Source organism: Solanum lycopersicum, chromosome 3 (assembly GCF_036512215.1).
Source record: "Solanum lycopersicum chromosome 3, SLM_r2.1".
Classification (NCBI taxonomy): domain Eukaryota; kingdom Viridiplantae; phylum Streptophyta; class Magnoliopsida; order Solanales; family Solanaceae; genus Solanum; species Solanum lycopersicum.
This window is the reverse complement of record NC_090802.1, coordinates 2,986,047-3,008,220: the sequence shown is the minus strand read 5'-3', so window position 1 is coordinate 3,008,220 and position 22,174 is coordinate 2,986,047. Positions and strand designations below refer to the sequence as shown.

The 22,174-nt window shown below is 33.7% G+C and overlaps 3 protein-coding genes across 4 annotated transcripts; 2 read left to right on the top strand and 1 right to left on the bottom strand.

Moving 5' to 3' along the window:
- The first annotated feature begins 603 nt into the window (after positions 1-603).
- LOC101257144 (uncharacterized protein At3g49140-like) lies at positions 604-9,372 on the top strand. The gene is made up of 10 exons (XM_069296167.1): positions 604-744; positions 878-1,112; positions 1,620-1,722; positions 1,816-1,883; positions 2,517-2,681; positions 2,770-2,895; positions 3,094-3,432; positions 4,074-4,226; positions 4,615-4,710; positions 9,058-9,372. Exons 1-10 carry the CDS (start codon positions 641-643, stop codon positions 9,160-9,162), a joined length of 1,494 nt encoding a protein of 497 aa, XP_069152268.1. The 5' UTR covers positions 604-640; the 3' UTR covers positions 9,163-9,372.
- A 5,464-nt stretch (positions 9,373-14,836) lies between these two features.
- Positions 14,837-18,155, top strand: LOC101256559 (DUF21 domain-containing protein At5g52790). Of its 2 annotated transcripts, none has more exons than XM_004234144.4 (13): positions 14,837-15,068; positions 15,245-15,321; positions 15,436-15,519; positions 15,613-15,726; positions 15,925-16,011; positions 16,197-16,336; positions 16,437-16,524; positions 16,640-16,713; positions 16,964-17,154; positions 17,281-17,336; positions 17,445-17,491; positions 17,577-17,847; positions 17,972-18,155. In XM_004234144.4, the coding sequence occupies exons 1-13, from the start codon at positions 14,888-14,890 to the stop codon at positions 18,014-18,016; spliced, it is 1,455 nt and encodes a 484-aa protein (XP_004234192.1). In that variant the 5' UTR covers positions 14,837-14,887; the 3' UTR covers positions 18,017-18,155. The 2 variants fall into 2 exon arrangements, with proteins under 2 accessions (XP_004234192.1, XP_069152267.1); XM_069296166.1 differs by having other exon boundaries at positions 15,925-16,015; positions 16,201-16,336.
- A 481-nt stretch (positions 18,156-18,636) lies between these two features.
- LOC101257538 (uncharacterized) lies at positions 18,637-21,394 on the bottom strand. The gene is given in 4 exon segments (XM_010319191.4): positions 18,637-18,749; positions 19,068-19,110; positions 19,113-20,010; positions 20,084-21,394. Coding segments are annotated over 4 exon segments (2,028 nt in total). The 5' UTR covers positions 21,058-21,394.
- Positions 21,395-22,174: the final 780 nt, after the last annotated feature.

Below are 22,174 nucleotides of genomic sequence, written 5' to 3'. Positions count from 1 at the left end.
CTTTCCTCATTTTAAAACCTTATCCATACACTCCACACAGAAAAGAAAAATTATATTTTGACGAAAGGGTTGCTCGAATGGTAAGCATCCTCCATCTCCACCTCCACCTCCAACCCCGTGGCCGTGGTTTCGAATCACCGAAAGCAAAAAGGGTGGGAGGTTAAAAAGACAAATCTTTTTTTCTCTTTTTGGTCAATAACTGTAACCAACATGGTCCAAAAATCAAGAAGACTGTAAGATTTACCAGAAAATGCTCACAACTAATTGAGAGCTGAAAGTGAAACTGTATTTTAATGGCTTCCCAAGAACCAAGTCCGTTCGCACACATGGAGAACTGAGATATTTTCTCAGTTGGAGGGTTTATCCTAAGTGAACCATCAAATGAACCCCAAGGGCATTACAGTAATTACACACCGTTATTTTGGAAGGTGGACTCAGCTGTAGGGACGGTATGGGAGCAGACATGGAATCTTTTATCGCATATTGCTAATGAATAAAGAAGAAGAAACAAGCGAGCGCTTTCAAATGGATAAAAGATTGATGGACGAAGAAGATCTTTGAAAATCCCCTCTACTTTTTGCTTCTATTTCATTGATCTCTCCCCGTTAATTCAATTCCTCAGTTACTGAAAACTTGAAAAATGCTTATGGTAGAACCTGCCGCCGTCGCCGTTCGTTTCCCCGCCGGTAACTTCAACCGCACCTCCCGCCGGTTTTCTCACGCCGCCAGTTTCTTCATCCCTCGGTACTAGTTTTCCTTTTACTGTCTCTATTACTGATCCAGCTGATTATTATTATATACTAACAGTAAAAAGCACACAGTGCAAGCTCAAATGATGTTGTAAACTCGTTGCGGTATATGTACTGTTTGCTTGTAGGAATAAGATAAGGAGGTTGACAACGGAGTATTGTGGTGGTAGAATAAGAACGGGTAAGGGAAAATGTGGAATTAAAGCAAGTGCGAGAGATCAGCCTAATGCGAGTTCTGGACCAGTGAAACAGAATGCGAAGCCATCCAGGTATCATCCGTTTGAAGACATTTCGGATTCGGAAAATGGGGAGAATGAGGAAGCTCAACTGTCGCCAGCTGAAACTGCTAGAACAATCATTGAGGTACCTGTAAATACTATTGTATCATGCTTGCTTTATTTGATCGTATGTTGGAAGCATATGCTGTTTTTGAATGCAAATGTATAGAGATTTAGTCATTAGCTGTTGGAAATATTATAAAGAAAGAAGAAGAGAAAGTTTTGGATGACTTGAAGATTTTATTTCCTTACTGAATTATTGTTTCACAGTGGCCCTTGGAAAGCTGGATAGCATCCAGGGTCATCCATGATGGTGAGTGAGTAGTCATACAAACATCCAGTGTCAGGACATTACTCCCAGGCTCTCAATATCTTTCTGCTTCCCTCTACCCTGTCATGAGCAAATATAATACTATTTCCGTTACCACATGATCTTTAGTTATACACCAGAGCAACACTAACGGTTTCAGGTTTGGTAAATCGTGCATGAGAACTTCTCCTGGCCAGATAACTGATGAACTCGGATAGCTATTTATCACTGTAGCTAGTTGTCTTCAGAAAGCTAATATTTGTTTTCCTACTTGATCTGTAGGTAAACAGCAAAGCAACACTCATGTTTTCAGGTGTGGTCAACAATGAAGTGCAGGAGAACATTTTCTGGCCAGACTTGCCTTATATAACTGATGAACTTGGAAGTAAGCTGCTCAATTCTTGTCATTTAGCATGTTTTCCTACCACTAGTACATTTTGGTAGTTATGAAGGTTTATGTGCTTTGCCTTTTGGTCAGACATCTACTTTCAAGTGAAGAATGATGAAGACATCCTGCAAACTCTGACAGCTGAAGAAAACGTTGTGGTATGGACATTGAAGTTAAAAAGTTCTGTTTGTTTCATGTTTGCAGAATGGTCAATTGATGCATTGTTCATTTACATATTTTTGTGATTGGATCAGACCGAGCATACTGCCTTCTGTGAGTACTTCCAAATGATTCTGCCATGTTGCATACATGTTTCTTGATTAGTCAATGGTCTTCCAGGATGATATATACTAACCTTTAGCAGAAGCTCATGTCATCAATGTATAATGGTGCAAGTTGTATTATTCTAGTTTATCTACCATGCAGGATAACTTTGTCTGAGTAAAGAAACTTCTTGATTGTTGTTTCTATAATCATCTTCCCATGGAAAGACTGTTCTATCATGTAATTACTTGCCTGTCTTCAAATATCAGTTATTTTTAGACAAACTGGAAGTTTGCTTTTAAACATGTTTGATGGTTCCAACCATCTTGGAGCTCTTTTAGCATTTCAGGAAAGGAAAAAAAGAAGCTATGTGTATGCATAATGTTAGTACCTATAATTAAGCTGACATAAGTCAGTTTTATTAAATTTATCAAAAAAGATCTTTTTTGTTACCTTGCTAGGTTGTAAATGACCAAAAGTTGATAAGAAAAGAGTTCTGAATGCTTGCTTAAATTTCAAATACGCAGCAAGTAATTATTGGCCTAGATACTGCTGAAATGCTAAGTGAACTAGAGTCATTTGGTCAATCTGAAGTTGATTATGGCATAGATGATTTTGACGATGAGGACAGTGATATTGATGACGAAGATGACCTCGATGAAGATGACAATGATGATGGTGACAGTGACGAGGTATTTATTTATTTCAAATGCTGTACTTTTTAGAATGCGAGTACCTGCACTTTCCATTTAATAAATCAGTTTAAATGCTTGTTGACAGGATTGGGTTGCCATTGTTGATGATGAAGATCAGGATGGGGATTCTGATGGGTCATTGGGGGATTGGGCTAAATTAGAAACCATGCGCTCTTCTCATCCAATGTATTTTGCCAAAAAGATTGCTGAGGTGATCCTCTACATCATTGATTTCACGCCATGAAAAGTCAAAGTTAAATTTAAGAGAAACATTAAATTGATTTCCTATTGAGGGAAATCAGCACTGTTAAACATTTATTTTTCTGCACATGCTGGCATTAAACCTTCTGCATCTGCTATCTAATTGGTAATTTAACCCACTTCATTTGTCGTCTTTTTTGCTTCTCAGGTTGTGACTGATGACCCCATAGATTTCATGGACCAGCCTCCTGCAGGTCTTGCTATACAAGGCCTTCTAAGGCCATCCTTCCTGGAAGAGCATACTACGATTCAAAAGCAGATATCTGAAGATACATTGAGTGACGCGGACTTAAACCGGATAGAAAAAGATGATGAACACAAAGAAAATGGTGGTGTTCAAATAAATGGCCACAAACATGAGAGTGGATCATCACTAGAGAACCCAAGTTGGGAAGAATTGGAAAAGGATGAGATCTTAGGAAATGGAACTTCATTTTACAAGCTAGAGATGATCAGAATTCAGTTAATTTCTTCCAATGGGAATCAGGTAACTGTGTGTAGGTTTTATGTGGTTCAACCCTTGATTGTTGTTGGTTAGCATTCCCTTCTTCCCTCTCCACGTGTCTCAGTTTAGGTAGTGCAATTTCTGTATTTACATTAATTATTTTGGTCATCTCGAAACTTATTGTCATATGGAGAATCATTGTGGACTTCAATAAGTTCTGATGGCACAGAGAGCAACAATAAATGAATATTTAATTTAACAAGTCAGGAATATGAAGGAATAACTATCATTAGAACAGAAAAAGGAAAAGAGGGTACTCTTTTTCATTCGATTTCTGAACAGAAAAAATGTCTATCCTGAATTATACAAGTTTGTATGCCAAGTTGATATCTAGTTTCAGAAAATTGACTCCATAAGCAGGATTCTGAAACTGTTTTGTGTCATGGAGGATGATAAATGATGTGATAATTTCACTGTGGATTTTCCCTACCAAGTGAATCTCGTACACAAGATCCATGGGATGTTCTTTTTTTTTTTTTCTCTTTCAATTGTTTTAAATGAAATTTGACCAGTTCTATATCGGCATTCTTTGACCATTTTCTGCTTGTGGGAGATTCATGTTTACATAATCACCATTATTCAGGGATTACCAAGTTGATGTTTTCTTATTTTGGTGCTTACAGATCTTTGTTGAGTTAGATGATTTTAGGAGAGCTAGGTCTGATGCAATTGTACATTCAGCTGCCAAAATAATATCTCGGCTTAAAGCTGCTGGAGAGAAGACTATGCAGGCGCTTAGATCTCTCTGTTGGAGATGCAAGGGAATTCAAGTGGAGGTAATGGTCCTTCAGCCTGTATTTCAGATTCAAATATTGTTCTGAGATCAGTAGATTTACTTCTTTTTCTATCCTCAGAAGTTCATTGCTGTACAATCCGGGGATTGGTCTACAGGGAATTTTTTTAAAAGAAAACCATGCAACTCAACCTCCCTTTGCTCATGCGCTGGAGAATATTTTAAAAATATAAGATAAGAAGAGAAACCTGAACATGTGATTGGAAGATAAAATGTCCGAAACCTAAAACAAACTTTTTTCCTGATAACAATGTCTGGTATTTTAGTCTTTGTTTACGATGGAAATGTGTCTTATACTGAACTAGATCTTCTATTAAGTATGATGCTAGCCGGCGTATTCATCTAGAGTTTCTTCTTGCAATTTATGGCAGGAGGTGTCTCTGATTGGTGTGGACAGCCTTGGTTTTGACTTGAGAGTTTGCTCTGGAACACAAGTCCAAACACTTCGGTTTTCATTTAGAAAGCGGGTAAGATATTGTAATACTTTATCTTCTTAGGAGTTTTGGGACTCCATAATTTCTATTCTTGTTGAATATCTATTGTATCGTAAATGAGTTCCTTCTTTGTGGATCAAAGTCCTTGACATAAACTGAAAAACAGACCCATTGAAGTGTGTGGTCACGACACCTAAAAGATTACTCTGATAAAGAGGCATATTTATGGCTTGCATACCTTCAGATGCATGCCTGATTCATTGTTATTGGCAAAACATGTGTGTTTTTTCAATAAAGAGTGGTTGTGAGAAATATGGCCATTAAGGATTAATATCTCTGACCCCAAATTGTTTGGGACTGAGGCGTTGTTGATGTTAGAAGATTGACAGTGAAACATGAAAGGAAGACTTTTACATGCTGTGATGTGAACATGAAGTATGTGACCACTTTATTTAAACCCCAAGCAATTAGAGAGGGCACATATATACTTACTCAATTATGTCTTCAATAGCCAAAAATTGAAATTTAATGTAAAACCACTTAGGGGGTATCTTATGTGAAATTTTTTGAAAAGCCAAATTGAATAAGGAAAAGGGGAAGGCAACCTACACATACATTTTCTTAATACTAGTTTCTACACACGTGCCTCGTACGTGTGTTTCATGTGAATTTTTATAGATACATTAGAATGACTAAAATTTCATGGAAATATATATGTAAATTGTAATGAATAATAAAATGTAACAATTACCAAATAAGAATAAAGACTTACGGCAATAAAACATTCATAGAAAACTAAATTAAGAAGTCTAATAGAGAAAAAAAAAAAGACAAAAAAACAGATTTAAGAAAAAATACAACGTAGACATTATTCTTATAAGACTGATGTATATATAGATGAAAAAATAAGTACAAAATTAGTACATAACTCTCTGAATTCGTATGAATTCCTTCAATATCTATCAAAATCCAAGAGTCTTCTTCATTTACTTTAACTATAGAATAAAAATAATAACCTATTAATCTTGGTAGGGGTTTCATGAGATAAAGAAGTTGAATTTATATAGATAGAGTATAAGGAATATCAAAAGATATTTTAAAGTTTTAGTTTAAATATTTGGAGGTTATGAATATGAAAAGACAAGAGTTATGAACATTAAGAGTATAAAAGTTGAATAAGTAGTTAGAAAATAATAATAAATAAATGAAGAATATGAAAAAAAAAAAAAAAAAGAGTTAGCGAACCATATAGAAAGAACAACTTAAGTTCTTATCATGTAATTAAGCATCAATGAATTTAAATTTGTGAAGCTAGATTCATTCTTTAATAATAATCAAGAGGACATTATCAATGTGTGTCTCCATTTTGTACATTTGCATCCTTTAAATTATTAAATTTCGTTATTTATCATAAAGGATAATACTTTATCCACATAAATTATATTATTCATGAGAGGGGTTAAGGAAAAAGTTATAAGAAGAGGAAAAGTATAACAATTTAGGTAAAAACTTTTTTTTTAAAAAAAATTTATAATTATTATATACATATAGATTATAGATGATAAATATTAATAAATTAGATATTTAATTAGCAATTAATCTTAGGAAGTCTAAAAGTCATTGACATTTAATTAAATTTATATAATCAAATATTTAAATATTTTATAACAATTTAATTTATAGAAGGGGTAAAATCGTAATTCAACTTTCAACTTTTTTTATTCATGCTTTTTGTAATATATGATATGAGGATATGATTTATTCATCTTACCTTCTAGGTTATTGGGATTATGTGTTCTACTACCGAAGGTAGTCCATTTTTGTTCATATTTCTTCTCAGCAAGAGAAAAGTTGAAACCTTGAAGACATATGATGTCCTATACAACAACATACCCAGTTTGGTTCCACCCAGGGGGATCTGGTAGAGAGACTGTTTCTGATAGACCCCCGGCTCAAGACAAAGACAGTCTGGGAAAAGACACAATGAAAATACAATAGACAATTGATAGTAACAAAAACAACAGAGAGTAACAAAATTGTACTATAACAAAATACTATTACAAACAAACTACACGAAATAATGGATAGTTGCAGAAATCAAAGAACAAGGAACTACAAAAGTAGTCCTACGACTAATAGAAAGGGCAACAAGACAAGACACTTCTGCCAACTAGTAGTAAACACTTACTAACCTTCTACCCTAATTCGTGTCCTCCACACCTTCCCATCTAAAGTCGTGTCCTCAGAGCTACAACTTCCTCGTGTCCTTCTCCTGAATCCATCAATAACAAATCTCTCAAACCTCTACACTGGGGCATCCGTGCATCTCCTCATCGCTGTGGCATCTGTTAATCTTCTGAATATTAGAGATAGTTGGTCTAACTACCACTTTGTAGAACTTTCCTTTTAGGTCTAGGTGACACCTTAGCACACAAAACTCCAAAGCAAGCCTCTATTTCATCCACCCTTTTCCATATCCTCGTCAACCTCTCCATTTCCTTGGCTAATCGACCCAAGGTGAAACTACCTCTCTTCTGGATGATCTGCGTATCAAGCCTCACTTCCACATCAGCCTCATGCATCATATCACTGAACTTGCACTCCAAGTATTCAGTCTTGGTCCTGCTCAATTTGAACCCTTGAGACTCCAGGTTTTGTCTCCAAACATCCAACTTAGCGTTAACTCCATTGTGAGTCTCGTCAATCAAAACTACATCCGCAAATAACACACACCATGACACCTCACCCTGAATATATCATGTCAATACGTGCAACCCCATCTACACAGGGAAGTGCTCCGAGTCTCCTCTCACTGTCGATACTCGGGTCTTCATGGGAAAATGAGTGATTTTCTCACATATTTTTTGGTATTTGGTAAGTAAGCATTAATATTTTTCAAAGAAGATACCATGGCATAACTAACTTTTAGGGGATGGGGCCAAGGAGTTTGGGCAGTGGCAGGGCCTATATTATGTATTAGGGGTGTTTAAGCACTCACCGCCTTCTGTCACTAACATTATTATTCAAGTACAAAATTTAGTAATTTATTGGAATATGTTAACCGAGCAGCCATAATATAATTTTTTTGGATCCACCACTGAATTTGGGAGGGCGATGTGAGGGAGTGGGGGGTTGGTGGAGGGGTGGGTTTGGGTTTGGGTGGGCTGGGTGGGTTGAAACGATCAGTTGGAAATGACGTGGTAGAGTAAACGGAAAATGACTTGTCTCCTTGATATTGTGCACGTCCTAGTAACTCACGTGAGTTGTGCCTAATTTTCGCTTAAGCTATGATCCCTGTTACTTTACAGGTTTCTTCTAGCTATTTATTAGTCTAATAATTGCAGTGAAGTAAAGACAGTGTCTTTACATCGTTACCTTCTCAAAAAAAAAAAAAGACGCTGTTTTTACATGAAAACACCCAACTCATAAAGGCGAAAAACCACAACCTGCACCTTTGTAATTTGACCCAAATCCACTAAATCAATGACCTTAACATAATTTAAATTACAAGAGTTGCAGCTAGGAAGTAATTCTGATCCCCAAAGCAATAATATTCGCAGATAGTTGCTTTGTTTTTCAAGTTATCCCAACTTGAAATCCAACTTCTAATTCTGTTTATTCCTAAACAATTGCTTCTAGCAAAGCTGAAAAGGTACAACTCGATAATCACCCTAATTCGAGAATTTTTAGACCTGACAGTTGCATAGACTTCTAATTCTGAGACAAGTTCTTCAATCCTTTAGACCTGACAGTTGCATAGACTCCCAAGCCTGAGCAAGTTCTTCAGTCCGGTTCTTTCTATCAGAGGCTGCTTTGAAAAATAAGTCAAAACTTGATTCTCAATAGCTCTTGCTTATTTGGTTCAGTTCTGTCTTTGCTTCTTGTGTGAGTGCCTTATCTTCTTCTGCGTAAGAGTTCTTTATTTATAACTTCAGATCATTGAGGTATAGTTGTTAAGAACCACCTTGTGAAGTCAAACTCTTCCACACGCCGTATTTGAGTGGAAGACTTCTGCTTCACTTCAACATTTCTTTATCCACTTGTTTTGATGGAGTTCACCTCTGATCTTTTACCAACTTCCTTGGTCTTCTGATTCTTCTATTCTTCTAGCTTTCATTGGACTTCTATTCCTTCCAGTAGTCCTGCTTCAGCAAATGGAACAGATCAGCATTGCACCTGGTCCATTACCTGTTCCAAGTCCAGTCTTGATCCAGCCCAGCTAGGCAGGCCAACACATTTCCGAAATGTTAAAACTAATCAAACATGGTATTTTCGAGAAAATAATTTCCTCCCTGCCAAACACACCCATTGTATTCTTGTTGCCTGCATTTTTCTTTTACCCAGTGTACGTGAAAAGGTGATAGAATATTTTTTTTGCAGGCCTCATCGGAGTATAGTGCTGAAAGACAACTTAATGATCTACTGTTTCCCAGGATCCACCACAAGTCGCGCCAAAAGAAAGAAAGTCAGCAAGCTGAATCATGAAAAACTGAAGACACAAGTCTATTTATTCTCTAGATCTTGTTGTACGACTTCTGACTCAGAATTGTACATAGCATGTAGTGAGTGTGTGATCGATTACATCATATTTATTTCAGTAAAGAGTCATAATTACTCAATTTTAATATGAACTCGACTTTGTACAGCTTAATTCCCATGCTGAAGCAATTTTGGTAATATGAGTATTCTTTTTAACCTTACTGTGTGAAACTACTTTCGGAACATTTTACTTATTTCATTGGAACAAAAGGTGTGATCGGTTGTACATTTATTTCAATTTGTATGTAAGAATCGGATAACTGTTTGCACGCCTTTGCAATCAACCTATATGTTAAATTAGGTCTTGTGTCTAATTCATACTCAAAAATTAGCTCAAAGGGAGGAGGATTGGAAGTCTATCTATCTCATTATCCACCAATACGAGACTTTTATCATTCTTTTAACACTATATCTACTCCATCCGTTTTACAAGCACAAGTATAGTTTTGAGTTAAAAATTGCATGCACACACACATGGAAATAGGAGGTGTAAAGACTCGAAGAAACATCTGTTGAGATATTAGCAACAAAAAGCTGCATTACTGTTGCACTCCTAGAAAACGAAACCATTACGTTTATCATCACTATTTTTGCAGTCATAACTGAAATAAGTAGTATAGTAACTATTAATTAGATTAACTAAGAATTTTTTATGTAGGTTGTGTTTGGTACGACATGAAAAATGTTAAAAGTTTTTAACTTATTTTCTTGTATTCAGTAGGTAAGCAAAAACTATTATCCTAAAAGCATTTGTATAAATACTATGAAGGTGGGGATAGGGAGGTAGGGATGTCGAATGGTGGGGATGAGGGCTATGGCGTTAAGGTAAAGATGAGGTGTCTTGGAGGGCGGAGAGGACACAATCAACATGAAATGTCACGAGTGAAACTTATTTTTTCCTATTTTTATTAGGAAATTCACTTTCCTCATTTCTTAAGGAACTTATTTTCCTAGAGATCGAACACTAAGTATAACATAACTCTATATATGAAGCTAATTGAGTGTTTTTTTTTTAATACAAATCAATTAAAACATATGTTGAAATGAACTTGGAGAAAGTTTCTTACACCATTACTTTCGGTGTTTGAGACTTATTTATTATTTATATGATCTAAGCAAATAGGAATATTTTTACAAAAATACTGTCATTTTCGTAAACTCCAAATTAATGTTGTCGAAACTAAGTACTAGTACAACGTACAATAAGTACTACAATGACTCTATTAATTTAAGCTAATTAATGCCTAGGTACGTAATGCACATACTCTCTTGATTGTCGGTATAATAATATGCTGTTTTGTTTAGAATTTAGATCGTATATACTGTCTTTCAATTTACTATCGTTGTGTGTTGAGTGTCAAATTACAAATAAGGTCTACAACATATTTATATTTTTTCAAATCTCACTCGTAGAATTATATGAGATATGTTATTATTATTGTTATTTGTCGTTTTCTTTCAGCTTACTTCATAATTAATCGTAATTACTTGAATGTCATGGCCAAGTTATCGAAAGTAGACCAACAGAGATATGAGTGGTGATGAAGGGTGTGTTTGGTACGGAGGAAAATGCTTTTCATGGAAAATGTTTTTTTAGAAAATGTTTTCTTGGAAAACAAGTAGATTTTGAACTTATTTCTCATGTTTGGTAAGTGAGTAGAAATTTTTTTTCTGAAAATGGTTTTTAATGTTTGATTTATGAATGAAAAATGTTTTTGAGAGACATCTTTTATTTTTTTACTAGAGTAAAAAATGATTTATGAAATTGAAAATATTTTTTAAAAACAATTTTTTTTTTGGATGATGGTGAGGGTGGGGAAAGGGGAAGAGGTAGGAGTGAAAAAATAAAAATTTGAACTTGATAGTATTTTAAAAAAATAAAATTAATTTTTTTGGGGGGTGGGGGGTTGGTAGGGAGGTAGGAGTGCCGATGGTGGTGGGGGAGAGTTCAGGGATCCGTTAAAAAATTAAAATTTTGAAATTGAAAATACTTTTTGAAAATTGATGTTTTTTTCCAAAAAAATTGTAATTTGAAATTAGAGGAGAGTTTTGGAAAATATTTTCCTTAATTTTTGAAGGAAAGTGATTTTTCTTAATTTTGAGGAAAATGAATTAATTTGGAAAACATTTTTCAAACTTTTGTCCCAACCAAACATAACTTTTTAATTTTGTGATTCTAAATTAAAATTATGTCAAATATATCAAAATATTTTTTAATTTTATAATTTTTAATATGTCAAGTAAATAATTAAAGTTAAAATATTATCAAAAAATGAAAGGAGCCATTCAAACTTACTAATTAAATGCATGCATACCAAGTACCAATAACATATTTATTTGCATCAACCATACTATGATTGTATGCTAAATTTTTTTAATTTATTTTTCAACTGCTCCAACATACATATCAAAAGTTTTTTTAAAGTTTAGATTATATTATAATAGTGTTATAAATATTTGTTCTTTAGAGCAATATTTGTTAAGAGGATGATGATCTCACATAATTGTCCACTTTTGTTCATCTTCACATAGGAAAATACCACGAAATTACCAAAGATGACATGGAAATTGTTTTGTTTAAAAGAAATGACACGATAGAATAATGGTAACTGAGAAAGACGTCTACCAAGAAAACTTAATCAGGAGGCGATTGAATAAAATTAGTGATCTAAAATTAAATTTTAATTAGAGATTTCAAAATTACTCTATAAAATTCATATATTTTTATTTGCAGAGTATTCTTCTAAAATTTTAAGATGCAAAACGAAATCACGGTGGGTCATGTGTATTTTTTATTTACAATTCATTCTTATAGCTTTATTTAGACAACAGTGCTAAAACTGAAAAACGAATCCATCACAAAAAGAAAGAAAAAATGAATCTATGTGGAGGTGGAAAAATCATAAACAATGGAGATATATATAGAAATTTGAAATAATAATTGTATAAATAACGCACAATTATATGTATACTTAATAGAATTGGACATTTAAAACTATTTGCTTATTATACACAAAAATAATTTTAATATTTTATTTTTTATTACAAAATTGCTTACATTTAAAATCTCAGAAAATATTCATTTCCCAATAATAAAAAATTAAAGCATGCTAATACATCATTTATAAACTTTGATCCTTATAAGTATGAGTGCTCATGGTTCAGTTTGGATCGTCTATCCACGAAAGTCAAAATCAAATTAAAATTAATTTTGTCAGTTATTAAAATTTTTAAATCAAATCAAATTAAACGAAAAAAACAATATCACCGGTTTGGTTAGTGTTAATATGGTTCAATTTTTATTTATTTTTTAATTTGAAAATAATAAATTTGTTGAGGGCATACACATCTTGATAGACATAGACACCTATTATATGAACGGAAAACCACTGTGAATTCAATTACACAATAGTACTAGAGTTATTATTACACGAACAAAGTGATTTAATTCAGTAAAATTGTGTAATAACCTGATGTGAGGTAAGGTAGGTAAAAACTAAAGTAATGAATTTTGATGGACATGAAATTAGATTTTAATAGTTGGACTAAGAAAATGATAAAGTTAAATATTTAAGTTAATTAAAATTTAATAAAATACTTATATTTTACTTATGAATAATATATAAATGATTATAAAATTTATATAGTATAATTTCTCGGTTCGGTTTGATTATTTTTGCGGACTTTTTTTTGGTAAAATCAAAGTCAAATCAAATAATATCGATTTTCAAAATTTAGAACCTAATTGAACCACACCAACAATCAATTTTTTAAATCGGTTTGATCCGAATTGCGATTTGATTTGATTTTTTTAACCATAACCATGAACCGCCCTACTTATAAGATCGAGAACTTTTGCTGAATGAAATATAAATGTGAGGAAATCTTTCAACAATTTTTTAGAGTAAATTTTAGGTTTACCAAACATAAAAGTTACATTTGTACGATATAACTATAGTTTGCATAATTGTGCTTCATAACAAACTTTATGTTTGCTATGGAGCATCTACAACATCTCCATTTGTATAAATCGCAAGCAATATCTCGTTTTGTATAAAAGTATAGCTATTGTATATGTATATCGGTTAGATAATTGTATGTATGTAATTATTGTATATTTATCAATGATTGTGTTTGCATCTCTGCATAAAATTTGAATTAGTATACAATTAAATCAAAATAAAACATTTGCATATTAAATCTCTCTCTCGCTCGCATTATACAACAAATAATACATTGTAATTTGTATAATTGTGTTTTTATAAAATGAGAAAGAGATAAAAACAAAATATAATTAGTAGGGGAAATATGTATTTGTATAATTATAAGTGTATAAAACGAAAATATATGTATTTGTATAGACAATTTTCTTTCGCTTTATATAAATAGAAACACAATTTATACATATGCATTTGTATAAAGTGAGAGAGGCGAGGGAGAGCGGAGAGAGAGAGATATGGGAGAGTGGTGATCGATATTTTTGGGGAGAAAGATGAACGAAATATGTATATATACAGTTTTCTTTCGTTTTATACAAACACAAACATAATTTATACATTCGTATTTGTATAAAGTGAGAGAGGCGAGAGACTAGCTAGCGAGAAATCAAGAAGTAGCAAGAGAGGCAAATAGCAAAGTGTTTGCTAAGGATTAGAATTAAATAAAATTGTGGTTATAATATTTAATTTTAATTAATAATTTGCTATATTTTCTATTATTATTTTTTTACTAAAGTATGTATTGATATAATATTCTTTATGTACTGATGTAATATTCTTCGTCAAAAATGGCATAGCATATTAAATTTTCAAAATATTTGGTCAAAAATACTAGGCCTATTATTAGTTAACTTACATAGTCTATTTCCATGTATGACATTATGACAACAAAGCATCAATTAGTAGTGTTTCTTCATTAAGAAAGTAAATGTTTAGTAACAAAAATGGAAAATAGTAAACTAAAATCAACTAAACTAGAGTAAGGATGGGGGGTGATTTTTTACAATAAATAAATAAAAAATATATTGCTATAAAAATGAATGTTGTCGATATAGGTAATATGCTGTTATAAATTGGTATATTATAACATAAGAAATCATTTTCTATTATTATAATGAAATATTATTATAAATAATAATTATTATAAAGTAATTTAAATTTATTAACTTTATTCTTAAGTCGTTCCAGTAATATAGCGTTTTGTGTCAGAGAATTAATAAAGTTGATATATGTAGTAAATTTTGAAGTGTTTTCCGTGTCAATATGCACTAGCAAGTTCTTTGATTCGATGTGACCTGGGGTCGATATCTTATGTTATGTTAATTAAGTTTTAAGGCACTTAATGGTACATAACAAAGAGCACAAATAGTCATTAAGAAATCTTAAGTGGGGTTGTTTAACCAAATTTGTTCAATTAACAAATGTTAGTAGATCATTAAATAATCATTTTACATGGTAAGGGTGAATGCCACGTATATAAATCTCAGATGATTAGATTTTATAATTGCACAACTATTATATTAAATTAATCCATCTCAACATTTTTTTATAAAAAAAAAAATTAACTTATCCATCTTTTCCTCATTATATAAATTGTAGTAGTTCTGTTCCATTTTCCAGTCTTTTGTACGTTAAAAACATTGAAAAGAAAAGTTGTCAAATTAACACAAAAAATGGCTGCAAATGATGTGCCATGTTGTGAATCTATGTTTTGGGTATACTTAATTATTTGTGTATCACTTGTGTGTTTTGCTGGACTTATGTCTGGATTAACGTTAGGACTCATGTCTCTTAGCCTTATGGATCTTGAGGTTCTTATTAAGGCTGGTCAGCCAAATGATCGAAAAAACGCGGGTAGTCCTTGTTTCGATTTAATAATTATATTTTACTTGCTAGTTCTTACTTAAAAAAGACGCGATTGTCCAATTAAAAGTTAGTCAGAAACGTTTCTAATAAGTCAATTTAGTGAGTGAGTGAGTGATGTGATGCCACTTTTGAGTTCTAATTACTCTGTTTCTAACTGATCACAGAGAAAATTTTGCCCATTGTTAAGAATCAGCACTTGCTCTTGTGCACCCTTCTAATATGTAACGCCATGGCTATGGAGGTACGCCAACTATGGATTCAGACCCTACAACGTCTAAATTTTGGATTCGTGACTGATTTTTAGAGTACCATTTTTTCGAGCTGATTAATGTTTTATATTATTTTCATGAAACAGGCTCTTCCAATATTCCTTGATGCTTTACTTCCTGCATGGGGTGCTATATTAATATCAGTCACACTCATACTAGCCTTTGGAGAGGTTATTTCTCATGAATTTATGTTGGTTTAGGTATAAGATTGAGCGTTTGAATACCTACTAACAATTAAACTTCAATATTTTTGCCTCCCACAGATTATTCCTCAGTCCATATGTTCGCGCTATGGACTGAGCATTGGTGCAAGATTGGCACCATTGGTTCGTTTGCTCGTCATAGTTGTCTTCCCTTTATCTTACCCCATCAGTAAGGTATAGAGAAATAAAAAGATTTTACAAGTTAATTTAACCTGTTGTAGCATGTAACATGCCTTATTTTCTAAGTTATTTGATTCCATTTACTCCAATAGACAGTTGCTTGTAGTTTCTATTTCATATGACTATGTAAAACTTCCATTATACAGTCAATGTATGTAAAAAGTTGTTTATTTGTTCACTTGGTCTGATCAGTTGTTGGATTTACTCTTGGGGAAAGGGCACTCTGCACTTCTACGCCGTGCGGAGCTGAAAACTTTGGTGAATATGCATGGTAATGAGGTTAGTATTTTGTACCTTAAATTCTCTTGATTTTAGGTTCCAAGACCAGACCAGCTCTGAATCACAAATTGGTTAGCAGTCTGAGGCTTATCTAAGAAAAGTTATTTATTCAATGCTTTCGGTTCAATTATGCGCATATAATAAGATCAATACTTCTAAATCCTGGATTCGCCTCTTGATTACAGGCAGGGAAAGGTGGGGAGTTGAGCCACGATGAAACAACCATAATTGCTGGAGCATTGGACCTGGCTCAGAAATCGGTTAAAGATGCAATGACTCCCATGTCCAGAGTCTTTTCCCTTGATCTTCATTCTAAACTTACCGAGTATACTACTAACTCCGCCAAATTTTGCCTAGCTAGCTTCAATTAGCAGATCATGTTTATATGCATAATAATAACCCGAATAATGTTTGATGGTTCTCAGTGAGATGATAAATCTGATAATAAGCAAAGGCCATAGTCGCGTACCTGTATACTCTGGTAGTCCAACAAATATTGTAGGCCTAATCTTGGTAAGTTTTTTTTTCCCCAGAAACTTTACTAGTAGTACTTCAGTTATCACTCTGCAACATTTTCATTGCATATTTAACTATTCTTCAATTTCTTTACCATTCGTACAACCTCTAGGTGAAGAATTTGATAAAATATCGTCCTGAAGATGAGGTGCCAATCAAAGATCTCACTATAAGGAGTATACCAAAGTACGACACTATTTACTTCTTGCATTATTTGATACTCTTTTTCAAGCTGTTCCAATGTCAGGGGTTGATTTTGCTTAGACATGAGTCGTGACTTGTAAGAAAATACTCGAGCTGATTTCTCATATAGTCAATTAACTAATAGTTATTATCTCAGAAAGTCACTTGAGAATTCAACACCAAAATAGTTAAAATAAAAGTCAGTCCACAGTGAAACGGAAAGTTGACTTAATCTTTATTTGATCTCCTGCAGAGTCCCAGATTCGTTACCATTATATGATCTTCTTAATCAGTTTGAGAAAGGGCACAGCCATATGGCTGTAGTGGTAAAGAGTAGAAGGATCACTAAGGAAACTGCGGAAAATGCCACTGCTAAACACGATATAATCAAGATAAATATCCTTCCGGCCAGTCCAATTCAACAGCTTCATGCATTTGAAAAGGGTACGTTATACATATTAGTACAACGAACTTAATTACTTATTTCATGTTACAACATACCCAGTGTAGTCCGACAACTTCTGCAGGTAAAATTAATTAGTGATAAATTGGAATGATCTTTAATTTTAGGAGAAGAAGCAATTGGTATCATTACAATGGAAGATGTCCTTGAACAACTTCTGCAGGTAAAATTAAAAATCCATGTTTGTTACGTAAGTTTATTTTATGTTTTTTCTTAACTGATAGTCAATTACTGATTTGTCTGCAATAACTCTCAATTTTTTCTCCTGAAGGAACCAATATACGACGAGACAGATGACTATGTTGATGTTCATAACAAGTATGTTCGCAATATCTGTTTACATTTGTCTTAATCAATCATGATTACATATTGAACAATACACATTTGCTATTTTTGTGTCCAGAATTAGGATCAACATTCCTCCATCGATGATATTTTCACCTAGACGATCTCCAGGAGCAGTGGCAACAGGGGCTACTAATTATAAACCAAAGTGGCAAAGTCCAATAGCGTCTCCAATACATTCAAGCGCTCATCAAAGTCCTATGTTACGGTCACCTGTTTCACCATACGTGCAGTCACCATATATTGCCCCAAAACTATCCCCTGCACACTTGAATAGTACAAATTCTCCAAGCAGATTTTCACGCAGCTCTCCATCATCTAATGATCAGGTACCTGTAGTAATTATCATCTAAGTGATCTGACGGTGAAAAAGAATCTTTTATATAATGTCACTAAACTTTCTAAAAGATTCATGAGTACCTTAACATTAACCAAAATTTAAATCTGTCTCAGGTTTTTCTGAAATCTTATGAGAAGTTGGACAAACACGGAGTTTAGTACTTGAGGAGGATATTCTGGATGAATATAATTTAGAGATGCATGTAAGAAAGAAGAGGATATTTTATGCAACATCATGGATGATACCTTTTCAATTTCAAGTTTGCAAATATATTTTCTTTTAAACGCCTTTCAAAAACTGCATGCACAACATGATTTTGTTCATCGGTGCAGTTGAATTTGTTAACATGGCTCAAGGAAAGCAGATTGAGATAACCAAACAATAAGTTTGTTTATGCTAAATTGATTATAAGTAGACGTGATTAAGATAATAGGAGATAATTAACAAAGAATTATTCATATGGCAATATGAAAAGTAATGAATTAGATTTAGGGTCGGTCAGCTCGTACGCTTTCAATTAAAGAAAATACTACAAGTATTAATTTGCACATACCGTTTAGACATAATATTTGATAGAATACCAGGTCAGTCATCTTTTATTCTAGAAATTGTAAATTTGCCCTTTCCTCAATTATATTATTCGTTATAAACTGCCAAGAAAAGGTGATGTCGAATTGAGCAAAACTAAATTTTAGACCTCCATCAAAACTAGAGTTGTGGGAGCTATCAGAAGACAGTAAAAAAATCTATATACAAGGTAAGCAAACAGAGAGTCTGGCTAATCCTTGGATGCAACTCGCTGCTTCTTCCATTTATAAGCAGAGTCCAAGAGTTTCATATTATTAGTAATCTGCTCAGGAAAAAGATAGTCTATATACTCCTCGTATGCTGCTGGACCTTATAAGTTATATTTATAACTTGTATCTTGTAAATATTAAATAAATAAAATTTGTAATTTTAAAAAAGTAAATTAAATTACAAAAATTAAAAAATATCAATTTAATTTATTTAAATTTGTAACAAATTACAATTTCAATTTACAACTATTAGTAGAGTACATAGCTTACGCAGCCACCTTCTAGGAAGGGTTCTGTTTCAGCTGCGTGGGCGCTTGATGGCATGCATGGCTTGTCCGTGCTACGCCGTTGGGCGTTTACAAAAACACGTCGGCGACGTCGACGGGTCGAGTGGGCAACGGCAGGCGGACGCCGAGGGCGTCCTGTGGGCTTAGTAGGCGTGCCCGACGTCGCTCGACCGTGTGTGCTGCCCAAAGGCGATGATGGCATCACCAAGCTCACCAAAACTGTTTTCCATATCTATCCATTCTTCGAGAAGTATTACTCTTTCTTCCTTCAGTTCAGGTGCCGAATTTATCAGGTAAGAAACGGCCCTCTCAAACACATCTCTGGTATGTTGCAAGCACTTCTTTTTCTGATTGATATCTGAACTCATAGCTGAAGCCTCAAATTTAGCGTAACTTAACCACACCTTTACATGTTTTGTGCGGTTAAGAAGTCTTTCATATAGTGCTCTTGTTTTTTCAAGTTCACCCTCAGAGATCTCAAAGTCGATGTAAGCCTTCCATAGTAACTCGGGAAAATCCAGTGCAGGTTGGTCAATTGCAAGCTCAAAAACAGCTCTGGCTCTCTCTGTTTCATACAAGGACTTCTCTAACTCAGCGAATTTGCTCCAAGCATAGCAATTTTCAGGTGAACATTCTAAGTACTTCTCATAAAGATTTCTGCAACGGTCTATGTTCCCAAAATGCAGCTCTATCTCAATGTACTTCTTAAATATCTTGTCTTTAGGAGCCCTTCCAATTGCTTCTCCAAGTAATAGCCGCGCCTCCTTGAGTCTTAACTGACGAATCTCAAACTGGGCAGCCAACAACCAAATCTTTGCAAATGAGAACTTGTGATGCGGAATCAGCTTAAGACACTCTCTGTAGACATGTCTGGTCCTTTCCATGTCTTGTGCATCAAGCTCTTCATATAATGCATAATTAATCCATAAGTAAATGTATCGCTGCCAATACCGCTTCTCTTCAGCAGGAGGAACATTAGCAATGGCTCTCTCATAAACCTCTCTAATCCTCTCTTTATTTCCAACGCTCTCTTCTAGACGAATATAATCAAACCACGTATCATAGTGCCTTGGATGATCCACATCTCAGGGTCAGGCGCCGATGAGCACATTGAACTATCCATGTGGCTGAGAGCCCTCACCGGTTACGTGGATTCTTCTTCACTTGATCCTCATATTGAAACCTCCTTTTTCCAACTATAGCATCCTCAATACCTTCCCTATCACCATACTGCTTTTCAAATGCCAGAAACTTGCTGTACAAATCCTCAGCTCGCCCTTTTGGTATGTGATCAAGTGCAAATTTATATATGCACCTTGCCCTGTCCGTCTCCCTACACTTGTCCTCGAACTCTGCAAATGCCACAAACAACTGTTCAGCTTCCTCATCGTCATCTGCAAACTTATCCACAGCCCTCTCATAACAATTCCTTGCCCTCCCAATCTCCCCATTCTTCATCTCAAATTTTGCAAACCTAATCCAAGCACTAACTTTGGGATGACACTGCACGAATCTCTCGAAAATTTCTCTTGCCCTCTCTATTTCATTATACCTCAACTCAAACTTAATGTAAGAGAACCACCCTTGCTGGTCCGGCATCCACTCCATCCACCTCTCAAAAATACCTCTTGCACCAGCTACATTGCCGAGCATCTCTTCCATATGAATATACTTGTACCACAACTGATCAACCCTAGGCAAACGGATAACAGCTCGATCCCATAGATTACGAGCATGATTAACAAACTTATTCTTCATCTCCATATGGACATACTTCAACCAGATGGTATGGTCACGGCTAAGTGCATCAATTCCAAGCGCACGTTCCCAGATAGAACGAGCACGCTTCAAGTCCTTGTGTGATTCTTCCCATTCAGCATATTTCACCCACACACTCTTGTTCCAGCCTACACGGCTGATTAAGGATTCAAATTCCTTTCGCCTGCGAAGGCGGTAATCAGCTAATTCAGTTTGGTCAGTGATTTTCTGTTTGGGCGGTCTGATTTCTGCCTCTTGACGTTCTCTAGCTTCCCGGAGGATCTGCTCAGCCGTGATTTGGATTGGGGCTGGGGTTTTGTTCTTCACCTGTGTAGCTCTAGGAAGCTTTGAAGCCATTGAATAGAATGGAATCGAATCTCAGTTAATTATGATTATATTGAAGAAATCTCTAAAGAAGCTGCACATGAAAATACGTTGAAGGAGAACTCTACTTATAAGCATACACTAAAAAAAAAACAAATAACCTATTCCAATATAAACTAGGAAAATCATATCAAATAATAAATTCTAATTGAGTTAGGATTACTATATTTTCTCAACTTTCCTTAATCATTCTTTAAATTTATTTAAATTAAATATAATTTAATATATAAACATCATCATGATGCCTTATTTAACTGCTATATTAAAATAAAATATTAAAGAAAACCCACATTACTACTTCTTTTTACCAAAAAAATCTGCATCTGTTTTTTCAGCCGCTCTTTTATTTTTTAAACGTTTTTATGCTCTTTAATTGCTGCCTTTCCCTTTTTATTGAAAAAACAATAGAATACAATCTTATAATCTTTTTGTTTTTCACTCAATATGATGGAGGTAAAAATTTCACGGGTGTCTTATTTTAGTTTTTCCACTTAAGTAATCTTTTTTTTAGATTCTTATAATAATAAAAATAATAAAAATAAAAATAAAAATAAAAGTAATAATAATAATAATAATTATAATTATAATTATAATAATAATAATTATTATTATTATTATTATTAATAAAATAATAAATAATAATAATAAAAATAACAATAATAATAAAAGTGATAATATAATAATAATAAAAGAATTAAGGGCAAAAATGTAATATACTTAGTCAACATAAAATGAATTTTAACTTTAAACTTACATAGCTTTTAGCTTTTGACTTAAAATAAGTCATTTTTTATTTAAAATAAATAACTTTGATATTTGTCAAACACTCTAATAAGTTAAAAACTAACTTTTAAGTCAGTTTGGCCACCTTTTAAGCCCTTCCAAACAGGCTTTTAGTCAATCAAGACAAGGTTAAGAATAAAGTTACTTCCTATTTGCGAAAAAGGGGGAAGATATGATTTCTTGGAACTGAGGTTTGAGAAAAGGTAAAAGTGACGTCTTTGGCCGACAAGATACGGAAGCGAGACTGAAATGTTTGGCTAATTCGTTTGAAAATGATTTTTATAAGCAAATTCTATTTTGCTAATCT